We start from the raw sequence: 17814 nt of genomic DNA, 5'->3' as shown, positions 1-17814 counted from the left end.
ATCATTACCACATCAAAACTGATACTAAATCCGAAACTAAACATGGACCGGACAAGGATTAGAGCAGGACAAAACCAAGTCCACATCAAGACTAAAATAGACTAAATTTCAAATAAGTGACATTGACTGCCTTAAATAACTGTACATTTTGCAATTTTGTGATATTGACTGTTCAAATTGCTATTTATATTCATTTGCAACTAATAATACTTCACTAAATACAAATATAATGAATGAAAAATAAGCAAAAACATAGTCATAGTTTCTCAAGTAAAATGTATTCACAAAGTACCTTAAGACATTTGGCTGTAACAAATAACTTACATAGAGAACATATGTATTAAACAGCTTAACCCTGGCCACATAATTCTTGTACACAAAGCCGATATTTCTAATCTCATGAAAAACATCTTAGAAAAATACCACGAACAGAAAGTAGCTCGGTATCAAAAGCTTCATAGATATATTTTATAAAAGTTATTAATATTTAACTAGTGTTGATTTGCTGTAAACATTGAGTGAAGGTTACAAGGTCCATAAGGCGAGATTTACAAGTTCATGGTCCCCTCGGTGAGCTTCTTTAGCGTTACTACAGCGTTTAGAAAAACCAAACACACAAAGTAACAATGTAACAACGAGAGCAGCAGATTTGCTTTGGCTAATCTGACCCAGCTGAGCGACACAAGCCATTGTTTAACAGAGTCGGGCTGGTAAAAGGCACTTACGGACATAGACACAACAAACACTGAAAAACATAAGCTTAAAAGGAGACATATTATGCTTTTTAAGGGTATTTAGTCATAACTGAGTGACCTTTTGTTCATTGTAAACTGTAATACTGATACAAAAATAACTAAAATAGTGCAGGACGTACCAGTAACTTTTCATCTTATCTATATATTCGGTTTGCAAGTGCATGTTCCAACAGTATGGATTTAAACTTAACTATATTAATGATGGACAGGCCAAGTTAGAGGTCGGATCTGTGTTTAGGTAAACGCGCTCACAGGTATTTTTGCGCAATACAAACACTCGAACGGATTCATGTCGCACTGTGAAATATTCCGGGCAAAAAAATCTTATATTTTCATACCACAATAAAAATACTTAACTAACTGACAATTAACTGTATTTTTCCTAACAAATTAATGTTTTTACTTTTGTGTTACCATGTGGTCTTATAATAGTTCTTATCATTCTAAAACTGGTCAAATTTTCCTATTTGTGTGATTTTGCAATTTTTTTATGCTAGTTTCAGTATAGATTAATATTAGATTTTAGTACTGATTAGTATCTGATTCTCAGAGTAAGTATAGGGCCATGGATGAAGAAATGAGAGGAGGCGTGAGTACCATATATGTACGAATCACAAAATACAACCCTGAATAAGCTAACGATGAGGGGAAAACCATTACAACATGGTTAAATTCTCACGAAAGCTGAGCGTGCCTAATATGTCTCCTTTAATTTCTCTGAAAGTTCACGGGACATTGCACTGTAACCACTTTTCCCGTTTCGCGTCACTTCTACGGTTCATTGTTCACATTGCCATCGACTTGTAACCAGGTGGGCCTGAGCTGGTCGAGGCAAACTTCCAGAACAAATAAAAGCGGATGATACTGGTCAGGATGCCGGGCATGTTGGGGATCTGCAACACAAGAGGAGACGAGGCAAGATGCGATTTTACTACGGCATTACGGCTTTTTGCCTGGTCACATTGGTACATTAATAAACATCCGTAACAGTTAAAGTATAAATATGATTACTGCGCTCATACAGTGGGGCTGAACACAAAATACGGCAAAACATGGTGTTGGACCTCTTGGCAAGACGCAGATCTGTGTATTGTGATACTTTCAAACTACATACATCCATTATAAAATTGCACAGTAAATACACGTTAACCTGTTACCATCCACCTATTTTCGCCCTGTGCACAATGGTTGGACATACCCAAATGGCATTGCTTATTAAAAGAGGATCTTATGTTCTACATGCAAGTGTGATGCATCATTAGAAAGCTTAGGCCTTCTAGTTTCTGCAGATGTGCACATGTCAACACAACACTGTCAGGGCTTCAGAACTTACACTACAGAGGCCCAAACATAAACAAAACATCCTTTTTTAGTCTCGCCTGAATATTGTCAATTTGTAATGGTTCTGAGCATGACATACTTCATTGTGTGCATATGTTGTTCACTGTACATGATGTTTATCTTGTTGACAACAACTGTGTAAAGTTTCGGATCTCTAGGAACAGGCATTTTGGTGCTGTTGACCTTTTTGTATCAAAAAGTATATTCGGAACAAGTGATCCAAATATGTGCCAACTGTGCCAAACTGTTTTATTACAATTTTAGCTCCTCTATGATCATAAAACCATACATTTGGATGTTTTGTAGGCCACTAATACCAATTATAACTGCTAAAAACAATATATGTGAAAATGTGTAAATATGAGTTTACCCATGAATTTCCCATATAGAGGTAAAAAAAATATATATATAAAAAGTGCTTAAGTGCACACAGTGCGCACGAAATCGAGCGCAAAGCGCTCGCCCACTTCCAAACACTCACTAACGCACTCCTTCACTCACGCACGCCCCGTGCATACTAATTAGTAGTAGGAAAATGTAACATTACCGTTGTAAACGGGCAAAGCCCGTGCAAAAGTGCGCACTAAACGAGCACTTTACATTGGGATGACGACCGCGAAGCACTTATTTGCGCTAAGTAGCTCACGAATACGTTCCCCATCTCTTGCATGTTCCGTGCATATAAGCATGTAATGCAAAAATTGAACATTATTACTGTATAGAGGGCCAAAAACACAAAGTGGGCGGAGCCCACTCAAAATTAACGAAAGTACCCGTCAGTGACCAGGGACCCACACCATGAGGTAGGAAAGTGCGAGAGCTTTCCGAAAATGTATAGTTTATGATATTTGAAAAATGGGAAACATTGTTTTCGCATCGGAATATTATTCTTTCTTTCTTCTTTCTTTCTTCTCGGGACCAACCCCCCTATTTTTCACCCAGTGAACATTGACGAAAAGTCACAAAAATTTGCACACCTCTAAAAATCGTGCCTCTCTACATTCTGGCCATTTCCCTTTTCTAAAATAAAAAAAAAATGGCGCGTCAGCGCCCCCAAATGTACCAAAAATGCATTGAGAGATAGGAAATGACCCCAAAAAAATCTGATCATAGAATCATGAAATTTGGCGCAGAGGTAGATGGTGACAAGAGAAGTAAAAAATATTATTACGGCAACGCCGTCCACCCAACCAAATGTCGGCCATATTGGTTCAAAAATGGCTAAGCAGGACTCGGGAGTTTTTCCAAACGTCGTACTCTTACAAACGTTGGCCCTAAAAAGCTGAAATTTGGTGAAAATGCTACTGAGGAGTGGGACATCAAAAGTTATTCAAATTACATTGATACCTCTTACGGTCTTTGTGCGGCGAAGCCGCAAACTTTAGCTAGAATTTCAGAAATCTCCCAAATTTAACATTTCTGCCTTTTGCGCAGATAAAGTCCGAATTGCGTCAAATTAGAATCAGTTGTTAAACTCTTTGCGCTAAACGTACTTGAAGTGAAATAAATTCATTTGGCACCACAGCGCCCCCTACAGATTTTATATGGAGGTTAAATGTTTAGTTTTGCGAAATATTATGAAATTTGACACACAACTCAATTTTAGCATCCCCATCAAAAAAGTCAATGAGACCCATGTCATAATTGTTATGGTTTTGCCGTAGCGATGACCAAAACCTCCCATGTTATTCCAATGGGGAAATCGCCAGAACATGTTTACACTTTAGACTTTCACGAACTCCTCTTAGGGCGTTAGCCCTATTAACCTGAAATTTGGTGAGACTCATCTTCAGGGGTGAACCGTCAAAAGTTATTCACATTTTTATTCAAAGAGTCACGGTGTCTGTGCGGCAAAGCCGCACATTTTGCCAAGAATTCAAAATAAAATAGCTTTTTGATGTTAAAACAAAGGGGAGAAGATGTGACAGCGTCACAGATTCAGCAGTAGGCGTAATAAAAGGACAATTGGGGCGCGTTAGCGCCCCCTCCTCTTGCGGCGTGGCGGCGGTGTGGCGAGGGCCGATCATTGCCGCTTGCGGCTATATTTTTTTTTATTTTTGTATTGGTAAAATAATACATATATCTAACAAAATGCACGTCCAAAAGGCTAATAAAATCAGAAAACGTTATGCGCAAAATCCTGCCGAGAAATCTGGCTCTTTACAGCCTTCCCGGAGCCTTACGCACGATAATACAGAAGATTCTGTGTCAATAAGGCCTTTGTCCCGCCCCTCTTTCTAAAGCTAATCTTATTGGCTATAATAATATGTCAATCAAATTCTTCTACGTCACTCACATGTGGCGCTATTTAGATGTAAACAGACTAATCCATGTGCGTCGCAAGCGGCGCTTTTTTTTTTTGCGGAGGCTGTAGCAAACAAACCCGTGGACAGAAAAATTCGTGGATGGTCTCATTCTGTAGGTAACAGTCTGAGGAAAAGAAGGATATCCAACATTATTTTATAGGTCAAACAGGTCATTTGTTATGGACGGAGAAATGCGCCGGCGAGAAACAAAGAAAAGTTTGTTTACTTGACAATATCTCGAAATCAGATAACTTCAGGAAAAATACAAGTGGATATTGTTTTTCAAGGGTTCCTTACGGACAGACTGAGCACAAGGATGTACAGAATTAAAGCCGTTTCGTCCGTCATAAACAGCAAACAGGTAGGACATGCGTTTGTAAAAGTTGAGACTTTCTCACAAACTATTGGCAATTGCTTCTTGGGGCATATTATTCAAAGTAAATCAATGACATATTCGTTTTGTTGAGAAAATAAGCTTTAAAATGCTGTATGGCTTGCTGGTATTGACCACGGAAATAAAAGTGATGATGCAAGAGAATATTTGAGATATAGAAAATGCTCGCCGGCGGCAGGTGGGTGGTAACAGGTTTAATACCTAATAAGGCTGAGTCTACAAAGTGTAAATAGTAAATAGTGTTATTCATTTGACAGTTGTGTTTTGATTGTAATGGCGTTATGAACTTGTAATTCCAATGCATTTCGTGACTATACATAACAAAAACATCAATGTAGTAAACTTTTAGGAGCCTTTTTTCGTGCTGTCCATCAGTATTTGCATTCTGAGGTACTTGGCAGTATCCAGCCCTAATCGTACAGGGATATGAGCTTTGAATGCAGGAGGATGAACGAATATGCACGAATCGGTCTGAAACACAACTGTGAGTGAGCGAAATACTTCGTTCAAGCTGATTTTCATTTTTCAGACAGAAAAAAGGTTCATACAAAGCATTTAAAAAGCGACTATGCGTCACTGACCACAATGTAGTAGTCGTTGAGCTGGCGGCCGTAGAGCACCCAGGAAGTGGAGGTGAAGAAGGTTGCTACGGTGAGAGGGAACGACAAGCACTGCACGTTGCCGCTGCGCACAATGGTCACCTAAAAGAGAGAACAGAACACATTTATTAGGAGCCATAATATACACGTGAGTCAGAGCTTACAATAGATTAAAAAAGTCATTTACAAGGACAGAAGTACTAAATACAAACAGACATGAGGTACAATGACTTGTCTTCAGAATAATAATCTTGTTTTATGTGGTTTTGATTTGAACAGATGTATTATTAATGTAGCAGGAAATACATTTAACTTACTTGACATTTTGCAAACTTTGAATATCAGGTATATTGTTCTCTAATGAACCATGCCAAAACACTGTAAACAGAGATGAAGTGGAATTCTTGCACAATTTCCCTTCACATTTCTCAAAAGTGAGGCTGTAATTCCCCCGTTATTTAGTTGTTTCAGACGAAAACCATTTTTACTGGTCGACAAATTGTTTCATTTCGATTAAAAGGATGTATATGGGACCAAAAAGAAAGAAGATTTGGAGTGAGTTAGCTGAAGATATTGGAATGAATCACGAGTTTAAGGTCATTTAGATGTATCCAGCATATAAATAATTCAGATTTGGGTTAGATATATGGAGACGCTGAATAGTTTTTACCCCTTTTTAAGTCAACTACAGCCCTAGTCAAATGTACCAAAAATATCTTCTATACCTGAATATTGTTAAAGGAATACTCCCACAAAATATCCCACATAAATAAGACTAAAAGCAATGCAAAGAAACTAGTCAAATAATGAAGGCCCGATAAGTAAACACACTCCTACTAAAATAGATGGTGTCATTTTTGTGATTCAACTCGTACTTGTCAACAAAAGGCAAAGTAGAAGATATAAAACGCATGTAAATTGAAACCAAGGTTATAAAGGCAGAGATAGTTCCACGCGGAGAATAACAGGATAAAGCAGATGAGAGGAAGAAAGGCAGGAAACGTGGCTGAAGGAGAGAAGGAGACAAACAGGAAAGTGGACAAGAGAAGAGACGGCATCAAAGACTCACTGGGGACAAATGCACGTGCACAGGTCACAGTCGACACTGGAAGGTTATTGTGACATAGATAGTGTGTTTTACACCAGGGGAAAATGAATAATATTACAATTGTTGGCGGAGATATGAGAGTGTATCTTGTAGGGGAAAAGTGAATAAATAGGGTTCAAAAAGAGAAGAGTAAAAAATAAATGACAGAAACGTGCAGCCTAAAGTCAGTTTTCTGAGTTTAATTTGACATTTTGTATGATACTCGAGCTCTTTTCAGATGGATTGTATGTAATATTGACATTGGAATGGTAATAGTAGATAAAGTGTGAATAATTGTCAATATAGCTGAAAAAAAAAACTATTGAAAACATGATGCTTTGTGACAATAAACACGTTTCAGATTCCACATTAAAACATTGTGAAATTGGAACGTAACTGATGAAATGTGGTCTATTTGTAGCCGTTTTGATCAATTTCAGTTTTGAAATGCAAATGCATTCGTTTTAAATGTATCACTATGTGTAATTTATTTCTAATTTATTCCTGATTCAGAATAGTATAAAACTATTCTGAATTGAGATTTATTATATTGTATTTGGAGGCTCTTTAGTAACCTTCAGTGTTGTGAGGCGCTACACAAATCAACACAATAAACAACTTAAAAATGTGCCTAATACACATAAATGTCACTTTTCAGTTACCTCCGTTATTGCTTGTATGTATTTAGTGCGGCGTTTTCTTTATCTTGATTGCATGCACGTCTTTATTAACTTCTGCACTTGTTTGTGTCTTAAGAACAGTCGTAACAAGTGAATTTCTCCCTTTTGATATCGCCAAGTTCAATCTTAATACTGACAATTAAACTGAACACAAATATTATTGACCGTAGTGCATTGCTTTACCAGATCTGTGAGCGGGGACAGGTACATGCTGACGGTGATGGCGCTGCACGTCAGGCCGAGCTGATTGAGCCGAGTTTCTCCTTCTGGAAGAAACGTGGAGAAGTAGAACCAGCCGGCGGCCAGCACTGCAGCAGCGACCAGCGTCTTGGACAGGAACGGCTTCTGCAACACGACACCAAAGCAAGTCAGAGCTAAACTGCAAGAGCCTTCTAATGCTGCACTGTAAGTCTGGTTCTTCAAACTGTTAAAGACCATTTAAAAAAAAAAAAAAAGTCTTATTCTTATCTCAGTATCACAGTCTGTGGCATTGGTCTCTCAATTCAGTTTAGTTTTGTAAAGCCCAATGTCACAAAAACACCTCACAGGCCTTCACAAACAGACGCTTGAGTCCTAGTTTGAAATGATAAGAACTAAAGACAGACTGTGCCATGTGTAATTGTAAAACAGTGCAGCTGCAGCACAAATAGCCCATTATAGAAGTGCTTTATAAGAGCTATAAGTGTTTTTAAAAGTTTTTTATAAGTTATCCGTTTTTTATTATTTACTTCTGTATGTATGTACTACTAGTATGTACTACTTGGGTTGCAATTACCCCATTGTGGGACAAATAAAGGCTTATCTTATCTTATTGCATTGAGTCTAAACCTCCTGCTCAGGTTGGTTCCCTTCAGAGCACTTGCTGTCCTACACTTTATGTGCTTAATGGGAGCGGCGGTGGCCCTGGGTTATTGTCCTGCATTTGTGCTCTGCTCATAAACACACAACCACTCATACACCAGCCAACACAGCAAACAAATGGTCTGTGATTACCGGTCTTGCAAAAGGACACAAGAACAGCGTATATACATTGACTGGGGCCTCAAAATTGTCAAATGTTTCCAATTTAATTTTCAAAAACAAAAGCTCTGGACGGGACAGGGCACAGTAGATGGGTCTGCTCACCTTCTGCTTCGTGTAGTGGATGAACACGATGATGTACAGCGTCTGCAGCGAGGCACCGATGACATTCACCGAGACTATGGTTTGGTCACTCTTTAAGAGCCCATAATACAACCAGCCCATGTTACTGTGGCAACGAGAAGAGCATCAAACCACGAGCACCGCTGAAACACTATGAGAGCATCACATAAATGACTGGAGACAGCAGCACACTCACTTAAGACAGGTGGTGAGGAAGGGGAGGAACTGGATGTTGTCGGTACTTTTGGTTTCGCGCATTTTTTTCAAGTCGGACCTAAAAGAAAAGAGGACACGCACAGTAAAGTTACACAAATCTGCACCGATTTTGTCAAGTGAACGGCACATTATCCACGCCACTGTGCGTACGGTATTCTTCATATAGTTTAGCATTCATGTAAGTACACACGGTATTTATTTTTGCAACGCCGAGCCTAGTTTTTGAGTCCAGGAATAGAACTTACAGTCCGGTGGAGAACATTCCGACCGTGAAAACGATGCAGGCCCATGACAGAAGCGACAAAAACTCCATGGAGCGAAATAAAAAATAAATGTAAACAGACCAGTGCACAGAGTATCGATGGCAGTGCTTGTTAGATGCGACAAATCGATAAACAAATGAAAAAAGCAGCCAATCTTGTGCTGACGTTTGCTTTCTGCAGCCGACTTCCGTGTTTGCGAGAGGAGTACTTTTTCCTGCACTCTGATTGGCTGCTAGGTGACACAGTTCTTTTTTCTATTCAACGAACTTTATTTATAAAAGCAAACATAAAAAACAGGTGAATATGTTAAAAAAAAAAGTAGGAATTGTACTGTAAAGAGGCTTTCTGAATGCTTTTAAACGTCAAAATGTTTTCAATAACAATTATTCAGGCGGCTTATTGACTGAATGATTTAATAGGTGATTAATAAATTGATGACATGTACAGTAGGATTGTTGATAGAAGTTGCAGCCCTGGAAAAGGGTCAATGCATATTTAAAGGGTCAATGCATATTTAAAGGTGAACAATGTAACTTTTCTAGTGGATAGTCTGCCACTCACAAAAATAAATATATATACAATGAAAAATATGCATTCATCTGACCTGTAGCATCATCTGCTTGTGTTCATGGAGATGGAGAACTGAAATGCCATACCGTGGAACATACCATGGGTTAGGACTGCAGCGATTAATCGACAAATCGTGACTAGTTGGGTATAAAAAAAAACAATTGTAGTCGTATTTTGATAATCCTACTTGTTATCTGAGCTACATGGACTCTAAAACACATGCAAATAGACACTTTAACACGCTGGCATTATTAAATTAAAATGTCAAAAATAATAAAATAAATAAAACTATTTCCAATTTAAAAAAGTCGTACGTTAGAAAAAGTATCATCTTCATGGACAGTGCACCTTTAGAGTGTTTTACTTTTGCCACTATTATTATTATTTTTGTCTTATGATATTTTAATTTTAATTTATATTCCTTATTAAGAATATGAGAGGTTTTGTCTTTAAGAGTTTTGTTTATAAGAGTTTTTCTATTAAGAATGTTTTTTAAAGCTTCCTATAAGTTATCTGTTCTCCTGCTTCTGTATCTACTTGCGTTGCAACACCGAAATTTCCCCATTGTGTGGACAAATAAAGGCTTATCTTATATTATCCTTAAGTTTTGCTGCTTTATCCTGTTATTCTTAGTGTGTAATTAACATATTTGGCCACACAGTTTTTGTTTGATATACAAAATGTAAAGGCTTGACTAGGTTTCATTCATTGCCTTTAAGCACGTCATAGTTTCACCTTTTAAACGAGTTCCCTCCTTTGGCATTTTAGCTTGCGTTCTGGGCTGACATCCTTGACTTGGAATGTAAATACATCTCGTCCGTCGCTGCACGGTGCCGTAGTATGACATAATTCAGAGTACAGCGTTTCGTCGAGCCTCGGGTCAGTAAATACCTCCATGTTAAGTCTCCTCATTCACTCAGAGCTTCCCCGTGTGTTGACCCACTGTATAGATACGTAGGTGTTACATTGCCACCGTTTCTGAGATTATTTGATCATCTGCAGGGGATTTGAGCCGTGACGTGATTATGGAAAGACCAACAAGTCGCTTTTGTGTTCTGACTTTGAATGTAATGTTGTGTGGTTTGACACGAGGCAGAGACTTTTGACAGTTTTCAGTCAGTTCTTTGGGCAGGTAAGTTTGCACAGCGCGATTCTGTTCATTCCAACACGCCATCATGTTCAACTCTCTCGAAATGCTTCGAGGTAAAATCCCTTCTTGATTTAAGAGTTTTGCAGCTTAGAAGAACATAAAAAAGTCAACATATTTCATATATTGGTGCTTATTTTGATATTATCACTTATCACTGTCTTTATTTCAAATTAAATTACACTTGAAATTCCAACATTTTTATTTTGACGTAAACATGTGAGCAAATAAATCTAGATTTGTCAAAACTACTTAAATCATGGTTGTTTCTTCAGTCATAGTTTGTTTAAGTTTACGTTTTGTCAGCGCTCTCTCTCTCGCTCTAAAGCTGATTCAAAGTACATATTATGATTAGGAATGTACTGCAAAACTGAGGTTCATCCTAAAGTCCTGGTTTAGTCCTGGTTCAGGGCCTGTTTAAGACCTCCTAGTCCCAGTTAAGTCTTTATATTTAGTCCTAGAGAAGTCTTGGCTTAGTCCTTTTTCAAATCCGTGTCAGAACTGTTGTTGTTTTCCCTTAGATTCTCAGTAAATAAACTTAAAAAAGATACTTTGGTTCAGGCCTATAGGTGCATAATAACCCATGTGGAAAGGAAATTACAGTTTTATCTTGGAACTGACGAATAAAGTTGTATTCTTTTCCATAGCCATCATTATCAGGATTAACTGACCCAAAATGGGAGCAGTACGAGAGTGACACTTTCTCACCCGGGCCACAGTTTGTGAGGGGGCTCCACTCTGCTCTCTTGGCCCCGCTTTCGTCTCCCGTGTTTGGTTTTGTGGCTGTGAAACTGAAACCTGGGCCAATGAGTAACAGGCGATGAAAGGAGCAGGCCAAAGGAAGAACAAATCTGACTTTGGCAGAAGTAAACTTATGGTGATATTTGAACCTGGCACACATGGATCATCATGAGAATAAGCAAAACAAGATCTTATTTCCCAAACGGGTGTATGTGGGGATATTTCTGCATGTTTATTTTTACAGTCCATTCACTTGTTTTCTGATACTTGAACTTTGGATCAATCTAACGTTTTAAAGTAAAGATTAAGGTGAGATTTTGAGCTAGGCCTGATCAGGACCATCTTAGCTGTAGCATTTTACCCATTATACATGTTTTGAGTCGGGTTGTTCATGATTATTGACTCCAAAACCAAACAACAGTGAAAACCATAATCGTCTTTCATGTCTGATTATTCAAATGTATTATATAAAGCTAGTTTTCTGACACAGTCGTATGAAAAACACATTAGGTTTGTGACATGTTAAGTCCATGATTATTGTAAAATTAAATAATCTTAACATCCCTAATTGAACCTCAACCTTTATTATTGATAGCAAACCTATAATCAGACAAAGGGTCATATTAAAGTACGTTTGGGTCAAAATTCACTTCATCTATTGTTCAAGAGTCTTTTCCTTCCGTACTCAAATGACTATGTGGAAATATGCGGGAGTAAATCCAACATCAATCCCAGTTTTCTATTCAAAAGAAGGCCAAATCCTATTTTTCATGTTTTCATTTCATTTTCTACCGCTTGTTCCCATTAGGGAGTCGCAGTTGATATGATCTCCATTGGGAAGTGAGGGCTCTAACCCCTCTGCCACTGTGCACTAAGTTAAAAATAATGATGTATAAAAGTTATTATCATATCCTTGTACACTGAAGTTATTTGAACAGAGAGAGACTGAGTAGAACCTTAGAAGAACTAAACTAGAAATAATTAAAAACTTGATTGTGATTTCATTATTATGGGGCTGGATGATGACTTAAAAAAACATCCTAAACATTATTTTTTAAACTATAGCTCTGGAATGATTCATGTATATTGTTTACTACCATTATTACCGCACTACTATTACTACTATTACTACTACTACTACCACCACCACTATTGTCACTATCACACATTCTTCGTATTAATGTAACGGTTTCAAAAGTTTCAAATAGTTTCAAAGATATACAAGACCAAGCTTTAACATCACATTAGTTTTATTTCACAAAAGAATTTCACATTTTACACTTTCTTATATTATACTATGTACAAATTTACATTATAAACATTATAAACAGTCTAATGTGAAGCATTTTGGGTAAAGTGATCCCTTGCAAGTTGGATCAGCCAATGTATGTACTGTACCATGATGATGTCGTCACTATGGAAATGGGGCTTTAGTACGGATGAATCTCAACTCCCAAATTAGCTTGTTACATATGAAGAAAATGTGATTTAAAAAAATGGTAAAAAATAAATACTGCATTGCTCTGTAAAATGATTTGGGAGCCGAGTGCTACACAACTACTATGACAACAGCTACCACGCTAAATGACGCATGAATACATAGAAATACAGTGCATATGTACCAGTGACATTAAGGTATTGTCCTTGCGGTTTTGCTCGTCGAAAAAACATGTGCGTTATTGTTCAAACATCGTAAAAAAAAAACACCCACATCTTCAAGGTTCATTTTTCTACTTTGGAATGATCGACATCCCACAGTCGCACAACGTCAGGCACACACTTCATTCATATAGAAAAATCTGTATAAAAATCTTGTCTTCATGGTCCCAATGGCCAGCAAAGGGTTTGTAAAGTCTGTGAAGTCCATTCAAGTCTTATTGTAGCCATAACGCTAACAAGACGGGCGCTACGATGAGGAAGACTGATAAAGACGCCAGCTGAGATCCTGAGCTGCCAATACTCCTCTGGACATTAGGCTCCATCACATCTGGATCGTCTGAAAAAGAGGGAACAAAAGACAATTTAGTCGATTGCGGATGAAAAATATCGAATTCTGATCATTTTGCATTTTTGTTAATATGTATTTCCATCCATATCAAGATCATGTTTTAATCTGGTAGTTATTTGTGTGGGAGTCCTCACCTGCTGGGAGCCTGTTGGACGGGTTGTGGACTCCTCCCGCTGCTTGGTACTTGATCTTTCCCAAATCGAAGTTCTTCCCCGTCTCCTCCGCGTTAGAGTTATCCAGAAGATGTGTCTTTCCCTTGTGCCCGCCCACATCCACGCGTAACCTCAGACACTCCTCGCCGTGGTGATGCATAGGTTTAGCTGCAGCAGGAAAAATAAAGAGACACATTTTAGCCGATGCTCTCAAAATCTGTCGTCCGTCGGTAACATCTCAGAAGCACGACTTACAGATATAGTAGTAGCTCTCTCCCTGGCGGAACTCCTTGCCCAGCGTGAAGGGGGTGAAACGCTGGAACTTCTCGGAGAACTTCTCGGGCGCGTGCGGGGCGAACGGGCGCGAGCACTCCCAACGCAGCTGGTCGAACGAGTGGGGCTTGCACACGTCGTAGTCCTCCTTCTCCACCATGTAGAGCACGTAGCGCTCGGCGGCGTGCGAGGACACCTCACCGTGGGCGTAGTGCGGGCAGACGATGTCCAGGTAGTCGTTGATGCGCACCTCCACCGTGTACTCGTCCCACAGGAAGCTGCAGAGAGGCAGGAGGAAGGAGAGGGAGGGTAAGTCACACGTATGGCACACGGCGGGGCAGAAGATGGTATTTAATTTGAGAGCTGTAACTGCTGTCATTTCTGCTTTTGAGCCACCAAACGCAAACCACTGTTGTGTGTCAAACAATAATGGATCTATCGGACATAATATTTGCTCATGCTTTTTTTTTTTACAGTTTTCTTTCACTAAATAAGATAAGATAAGATAAGATATTCCTTTATTGTCCACACATGGGGAAATTTCATTGTTGGAACGCAGGTAGATGCAGAGGAAAAGGACAGATAACTTATAGGAAGCACCTATAAGCACCGTAATTGTAGTGCTGTCAAAACTCGTGGTGATATATCGATACAGCAACCAATATATCGATATTTGTAGAACTTCAGACCACTTAAAAAGCATAAAATATTTGAATTCTTAGTTGCCATGTCAAGGCAAAGCAAATCTTTTTATCACTCTGACGTACAAGGTACTTCACTAGTTTTGGGCGTTGCTTACCCACAAACGCACTTCACAAAAATAACATACTGTCCGGTTGTTGGCGCGATCCCTCGGAAAATACCTCAACAGGCCGGTTTGTAAACCACGCGTACACAACTCCAGGTACACGCATGTTTTGACAGTAAAGCCTTTGTCGTGACTGCGTTAACACGTGAGCTTGTTTGTTTTCATCGACCGTGACACATTTACAAAAGCGCCTGATCAGGACCAACTGGTAAATTCTGTTATTGCCAATCCAAAAAAAAAAACCACACCTCGTACAAAACGTCCATCTTCCTACACACTGAGCATTTGGCCCGCGGCCCAGTCTCTGCAAATCATGTCAGAACTCTTATGACTGTTTAACTATTTTTATACCAGGGTGTGTGCGCCTTCCACAGCCAATACAGCCGCTCCGTCTGCTCTCCCACTGGGGCCATCAAAGACAAACTCTGTAAACGCGTCAACCTTTTCATCTTTACCTTCCAATTCGTTTTATTGCTTTGTCTTCTTATTCCTCAAATGCTCGGTGCCATATTAAAAACATAGGAACAAGGCATATACTGTTTGCCGTGAAAAATATCCAATTCTGAGCTGTGATTTGTTTTGTTTTTGTGTTCAATCCAAATGAAATGTTTGAAAAGACATATTAAGTAATTAGAATTAAACTATATCATTTGTAGATCATGATTTAAAACTGTTCATTGTAAACCTGATTGATCTAAAACAACTATTGGCACTTCACCTTAACTTTTTGTCATTGAAATCTCATAAAAGTCAATTTGAGAGAATATGTCTCCTTTAAAGTTTGGTGTGCCACTGCAAAAAGAAACATACTTAATGACAAATGTTTGACAAGGTACTGACTGATATTATGTCTTGATCTTTTTCAGAATCACTTATGTTTTTCTGTGTTGAAATTACAATCGATCTGACAAAATCACAATTACAATAAAGCGACGTTAAAGGCGACAGGAGTTCACTGTAGAACTAGCAAATCAATGCAATCTTCTGTTCTTTAAAAACAAGTTTGTCTTTTTAGCACGCCTGACAGCACTTTCGGCACGATCCCCCTCTCGACGACGCTCAGCCAAGCGCCCGGAGGTGGAGAAAGATTGATATATACGCGCAAGACTCTGATTACACCCTCAGGAGCAACGAGGGCCCCGATCCAGCAACTCAATCTGCGTCTGAACTGGTGTGGACGTGTGCGAGGGGTGAAAGTGTCAAGAGCGCCGGTGCGTCTGCAGTTGTTTGTACGTGTGCGCGTCGTGGGTCATCAAAGCGCTCGGTCGTCCCCTCCTCCTGTTGTTGTGACTCCTGTGCGGACCCCCTGCTCGTGGGCTGCAGACACAGTGGCTCCAACACACAGGCGGGCCCCTCCCTCCCCTTTGTGCTGGTTAACGCCGCTAACCGACCTGTCAAAACACGCTCTGTGCCTGGACCTACTCTGCTCTTGCGATGCACTACGAATGGGCAAATCACTGCAGCGCAAAAGTGGAACTAGCATGGATTTAGGATGCGTTCACACCTGCCCGGTTTGGTCCTGGTTTAAGCCAAGTTTAGTCCGGATTTAGACTCGGTTTGGTCCTGTTCTAGTCTTGGTTTAACCCTGGTCTAGTCCAAGTTTAGTCCGGATTTAGACTCGGTTTGGTCCTGTTCTAGTCTTGGTTTAACCCTGGTCTAGTCCAAGTTTAGTCCGGATTTAGACTCGGTTTGGTCCTGTTCTAGTCTTGGTTTAACCCTGGTCTAGTCCAAGTTTAGTCCGGATTTAGACTCGGTTTGGTCCTGTTCTAGTCTTGGTTTAACCCTGGTCTAGTCCAAGTTTAGTCCGGATTTAGACTCGGTTTGGTCCTGTTCTAGTCTTGGTTTAACCCTGGTCTAGTCCAAGTTTAGTCCGGATTTAGACTCGGTTTGGTCCTGTTCTAGTCTTGGTTTAACCCTGGTCTAGTCCAAGTTTAGTCCCACTTTTGATGTGTGAACGCGACCTAAGAGCATGTATGTAGATCGCAGGTTTTCTTTTCAGTGATGGCGACTGCTCAAAGGTTTTTTGTGCAGGTGCAACAGCGATACACTGGTCACGTTTAATTAGACAAACATCTTGTCTAGTTGGTTATAATAGCGGCATTGGACGCAAAGACTTGAGTGATCTCTAGTGTTTTTCCGGAAGTACGTTTGTGCTGCCGTGTTCTTCCCTCGTCGTGGCCTCGCTCTTGTCCTCCCTGACCTCTGCATGAAATGGAAAACCCACTTGTCAAAAGGCAACAAAAAGGCTGGATTCTGTTTCTAATTCCATTCATGGCTCCTGGTCATTGCGTTTCGAGAATACTCTGCTTTTATCCCTGCTACCTTCCACGCAGTCCCCCGCCTCCTTTGTCAATGGCCTGGCTAATTAAAAGCTGTTAGGGGCCTGGGCTAAAGTGTTCTTGAAAAAAGCAAGGGAGGAGGACTGAAAAGGTTGTAATTATAGCCTTTCCCTCCCCAAAGAATGAATGACCGGAGGCTACAAGGCCCCTTCTACCTCTCCTACCTTACCCCCTGTGGAGCTTTCACTAACAAACTCTAAGAAACCGGGCCCCCGCTGAGTGCACTTGAGCTCGGCGCATATTAGCATTTATCTTCATTTGTTCATCATTAAATTACTGTTGTCTTTATGCAACCGCAAACCCAGACGGAGCAGCCAATCAAGGCAAGACCTGCACGACTTTGTCCTTTTCTGGCTTGTGTGTGTGAGATTTTGTCAGTTCTCTTGGTTTATACCTATTCCTATAGCGCAAGTCTCTAAAATAGCCCGTATTCAACCAGAAGATTGTTCAGCTTGATTCATTATCTTTATCGCTGCCACAATCCTATTCAATACACCTCATCAATGCAAAAGCTTCTCTGTCCTTTTCAAACTTCTGCATTCAGGACTAGCCCTATTTCACATTTTACACTTTACAGAGAGCAGAACATTTTAAAATTCATCTCTGTATGAACTTTATTACATATACCGTAGCTTGATTTGTTGTTGTCCCCGTTTCCACAATGATCCTATTCCGAGCATCTAATCCAAGCAAGACCCTTTTTTTTGGGTCATTCTTAAGCTTTTAGATTTGACAGGTTCTCGTTTTTTTGAATTTCAGTCTCTGGCACACAAACCCATTTTAGTCGCATCCCATCAAAAGCCGACCATTTGAGACCCTCGCCGCCGCCGCCGGCCCCCTTTCTCTGGCACTTCTCGGCGCGGTGAGAGTCGCACTGACACGATAGCTGTGTGTGAGCGAGCGCCAGGTGTCGGAGCGCTGTTCGCAAACCTACTTCAGCCCTCCTCCTCCTCCTCCGCCCGAGCGCAGGAGAGACATTCTCTGAAGACCCC

The 17814-nt window shown here is 39.9% G+C and overlaps 3 protein-coding genes across 4 annotated transcripts in view; 1 reads left to right on the top strand and 2 right to left on the bottom strand.

Moving 5' to 3' along the window:
• Positions 1-17814, top strand: part of rps27.2 (ribosomal protein S27, isoform 2) — a 319694-nt gene that overhangs the window by 272812 nt on the left and 29068 nt on the right. The window lies entirely within an intron of this gene.
• slc50a1 (solute carrier family 50 member 1) lies at positions 262-8993 on the bottom strand. Its single transcript, XM_072460438.1, has 6 exons — positions 8767-8993; positions 8502-8579; positions 8288-8411; positions 7346-7507; positions 5378-5497; positions 262-1648 (listed from the first exon to the last, which is right to left on the bottom strand). The coding sequence occupies exons 1-6, from the start codon at positions 8832-8834 to the stop codon at positions 1541-1543; spliced, it is 660 nt and encodes a 219-aa protein (XP_072316539.1). The 5' UTR covers positions 8835-8993; the 3' UTR covers positions 262-1540.
• The window catches only part of efna1b (ephrin-A1b), a 351908-nt gene continuing 346568 nt past the window's right edge, over positions 12475-17814 (bottom strand). For both annotated transcript variants that reach the window (XM_072461669.1, XM_072461668.1), the window contains 3 exons: positions 13658-13953; positions 13385-13570; positions 12475-13238 (listed from right to left, as the gene is read on the bottom strand). In XM_072461669.1, coding sequence (XP_072317770.1) covers positions 13117-13238; positions 13385-13570; positions 13658-13953 — 604 coding nt within the window. In that variant the 3' untranslated portion in view covers positions 12475-13116. The remainder of the gene's footprint in view (positions 13239-13384; positions 13571-13657; positions 13954-17814) is intronic.

Source organism: Eucyclogobius newberryi, unplaced genomic scaffold (assembly GCF_026437365.1).
Source record: "Eucyclogobius newberryi isolate DKJ021-1_F unplaced genomic scaffold, fEucNew1.0.hap1 SCAF_3, whole genome shotgun sequence".
Classification (NCBI taxonomy): domain Eukaryota; kingdom Metazoa; phylum Chordata; class Actinopteri; order Gobiiformes; family Gobiidae; genus Eucyclogobius; species Eucyclogobius newberryi.
Note: the sequence above shows the minus strand (reverse complement) of the source record. Positions and strands in the feature narration are given on the sequence as shown.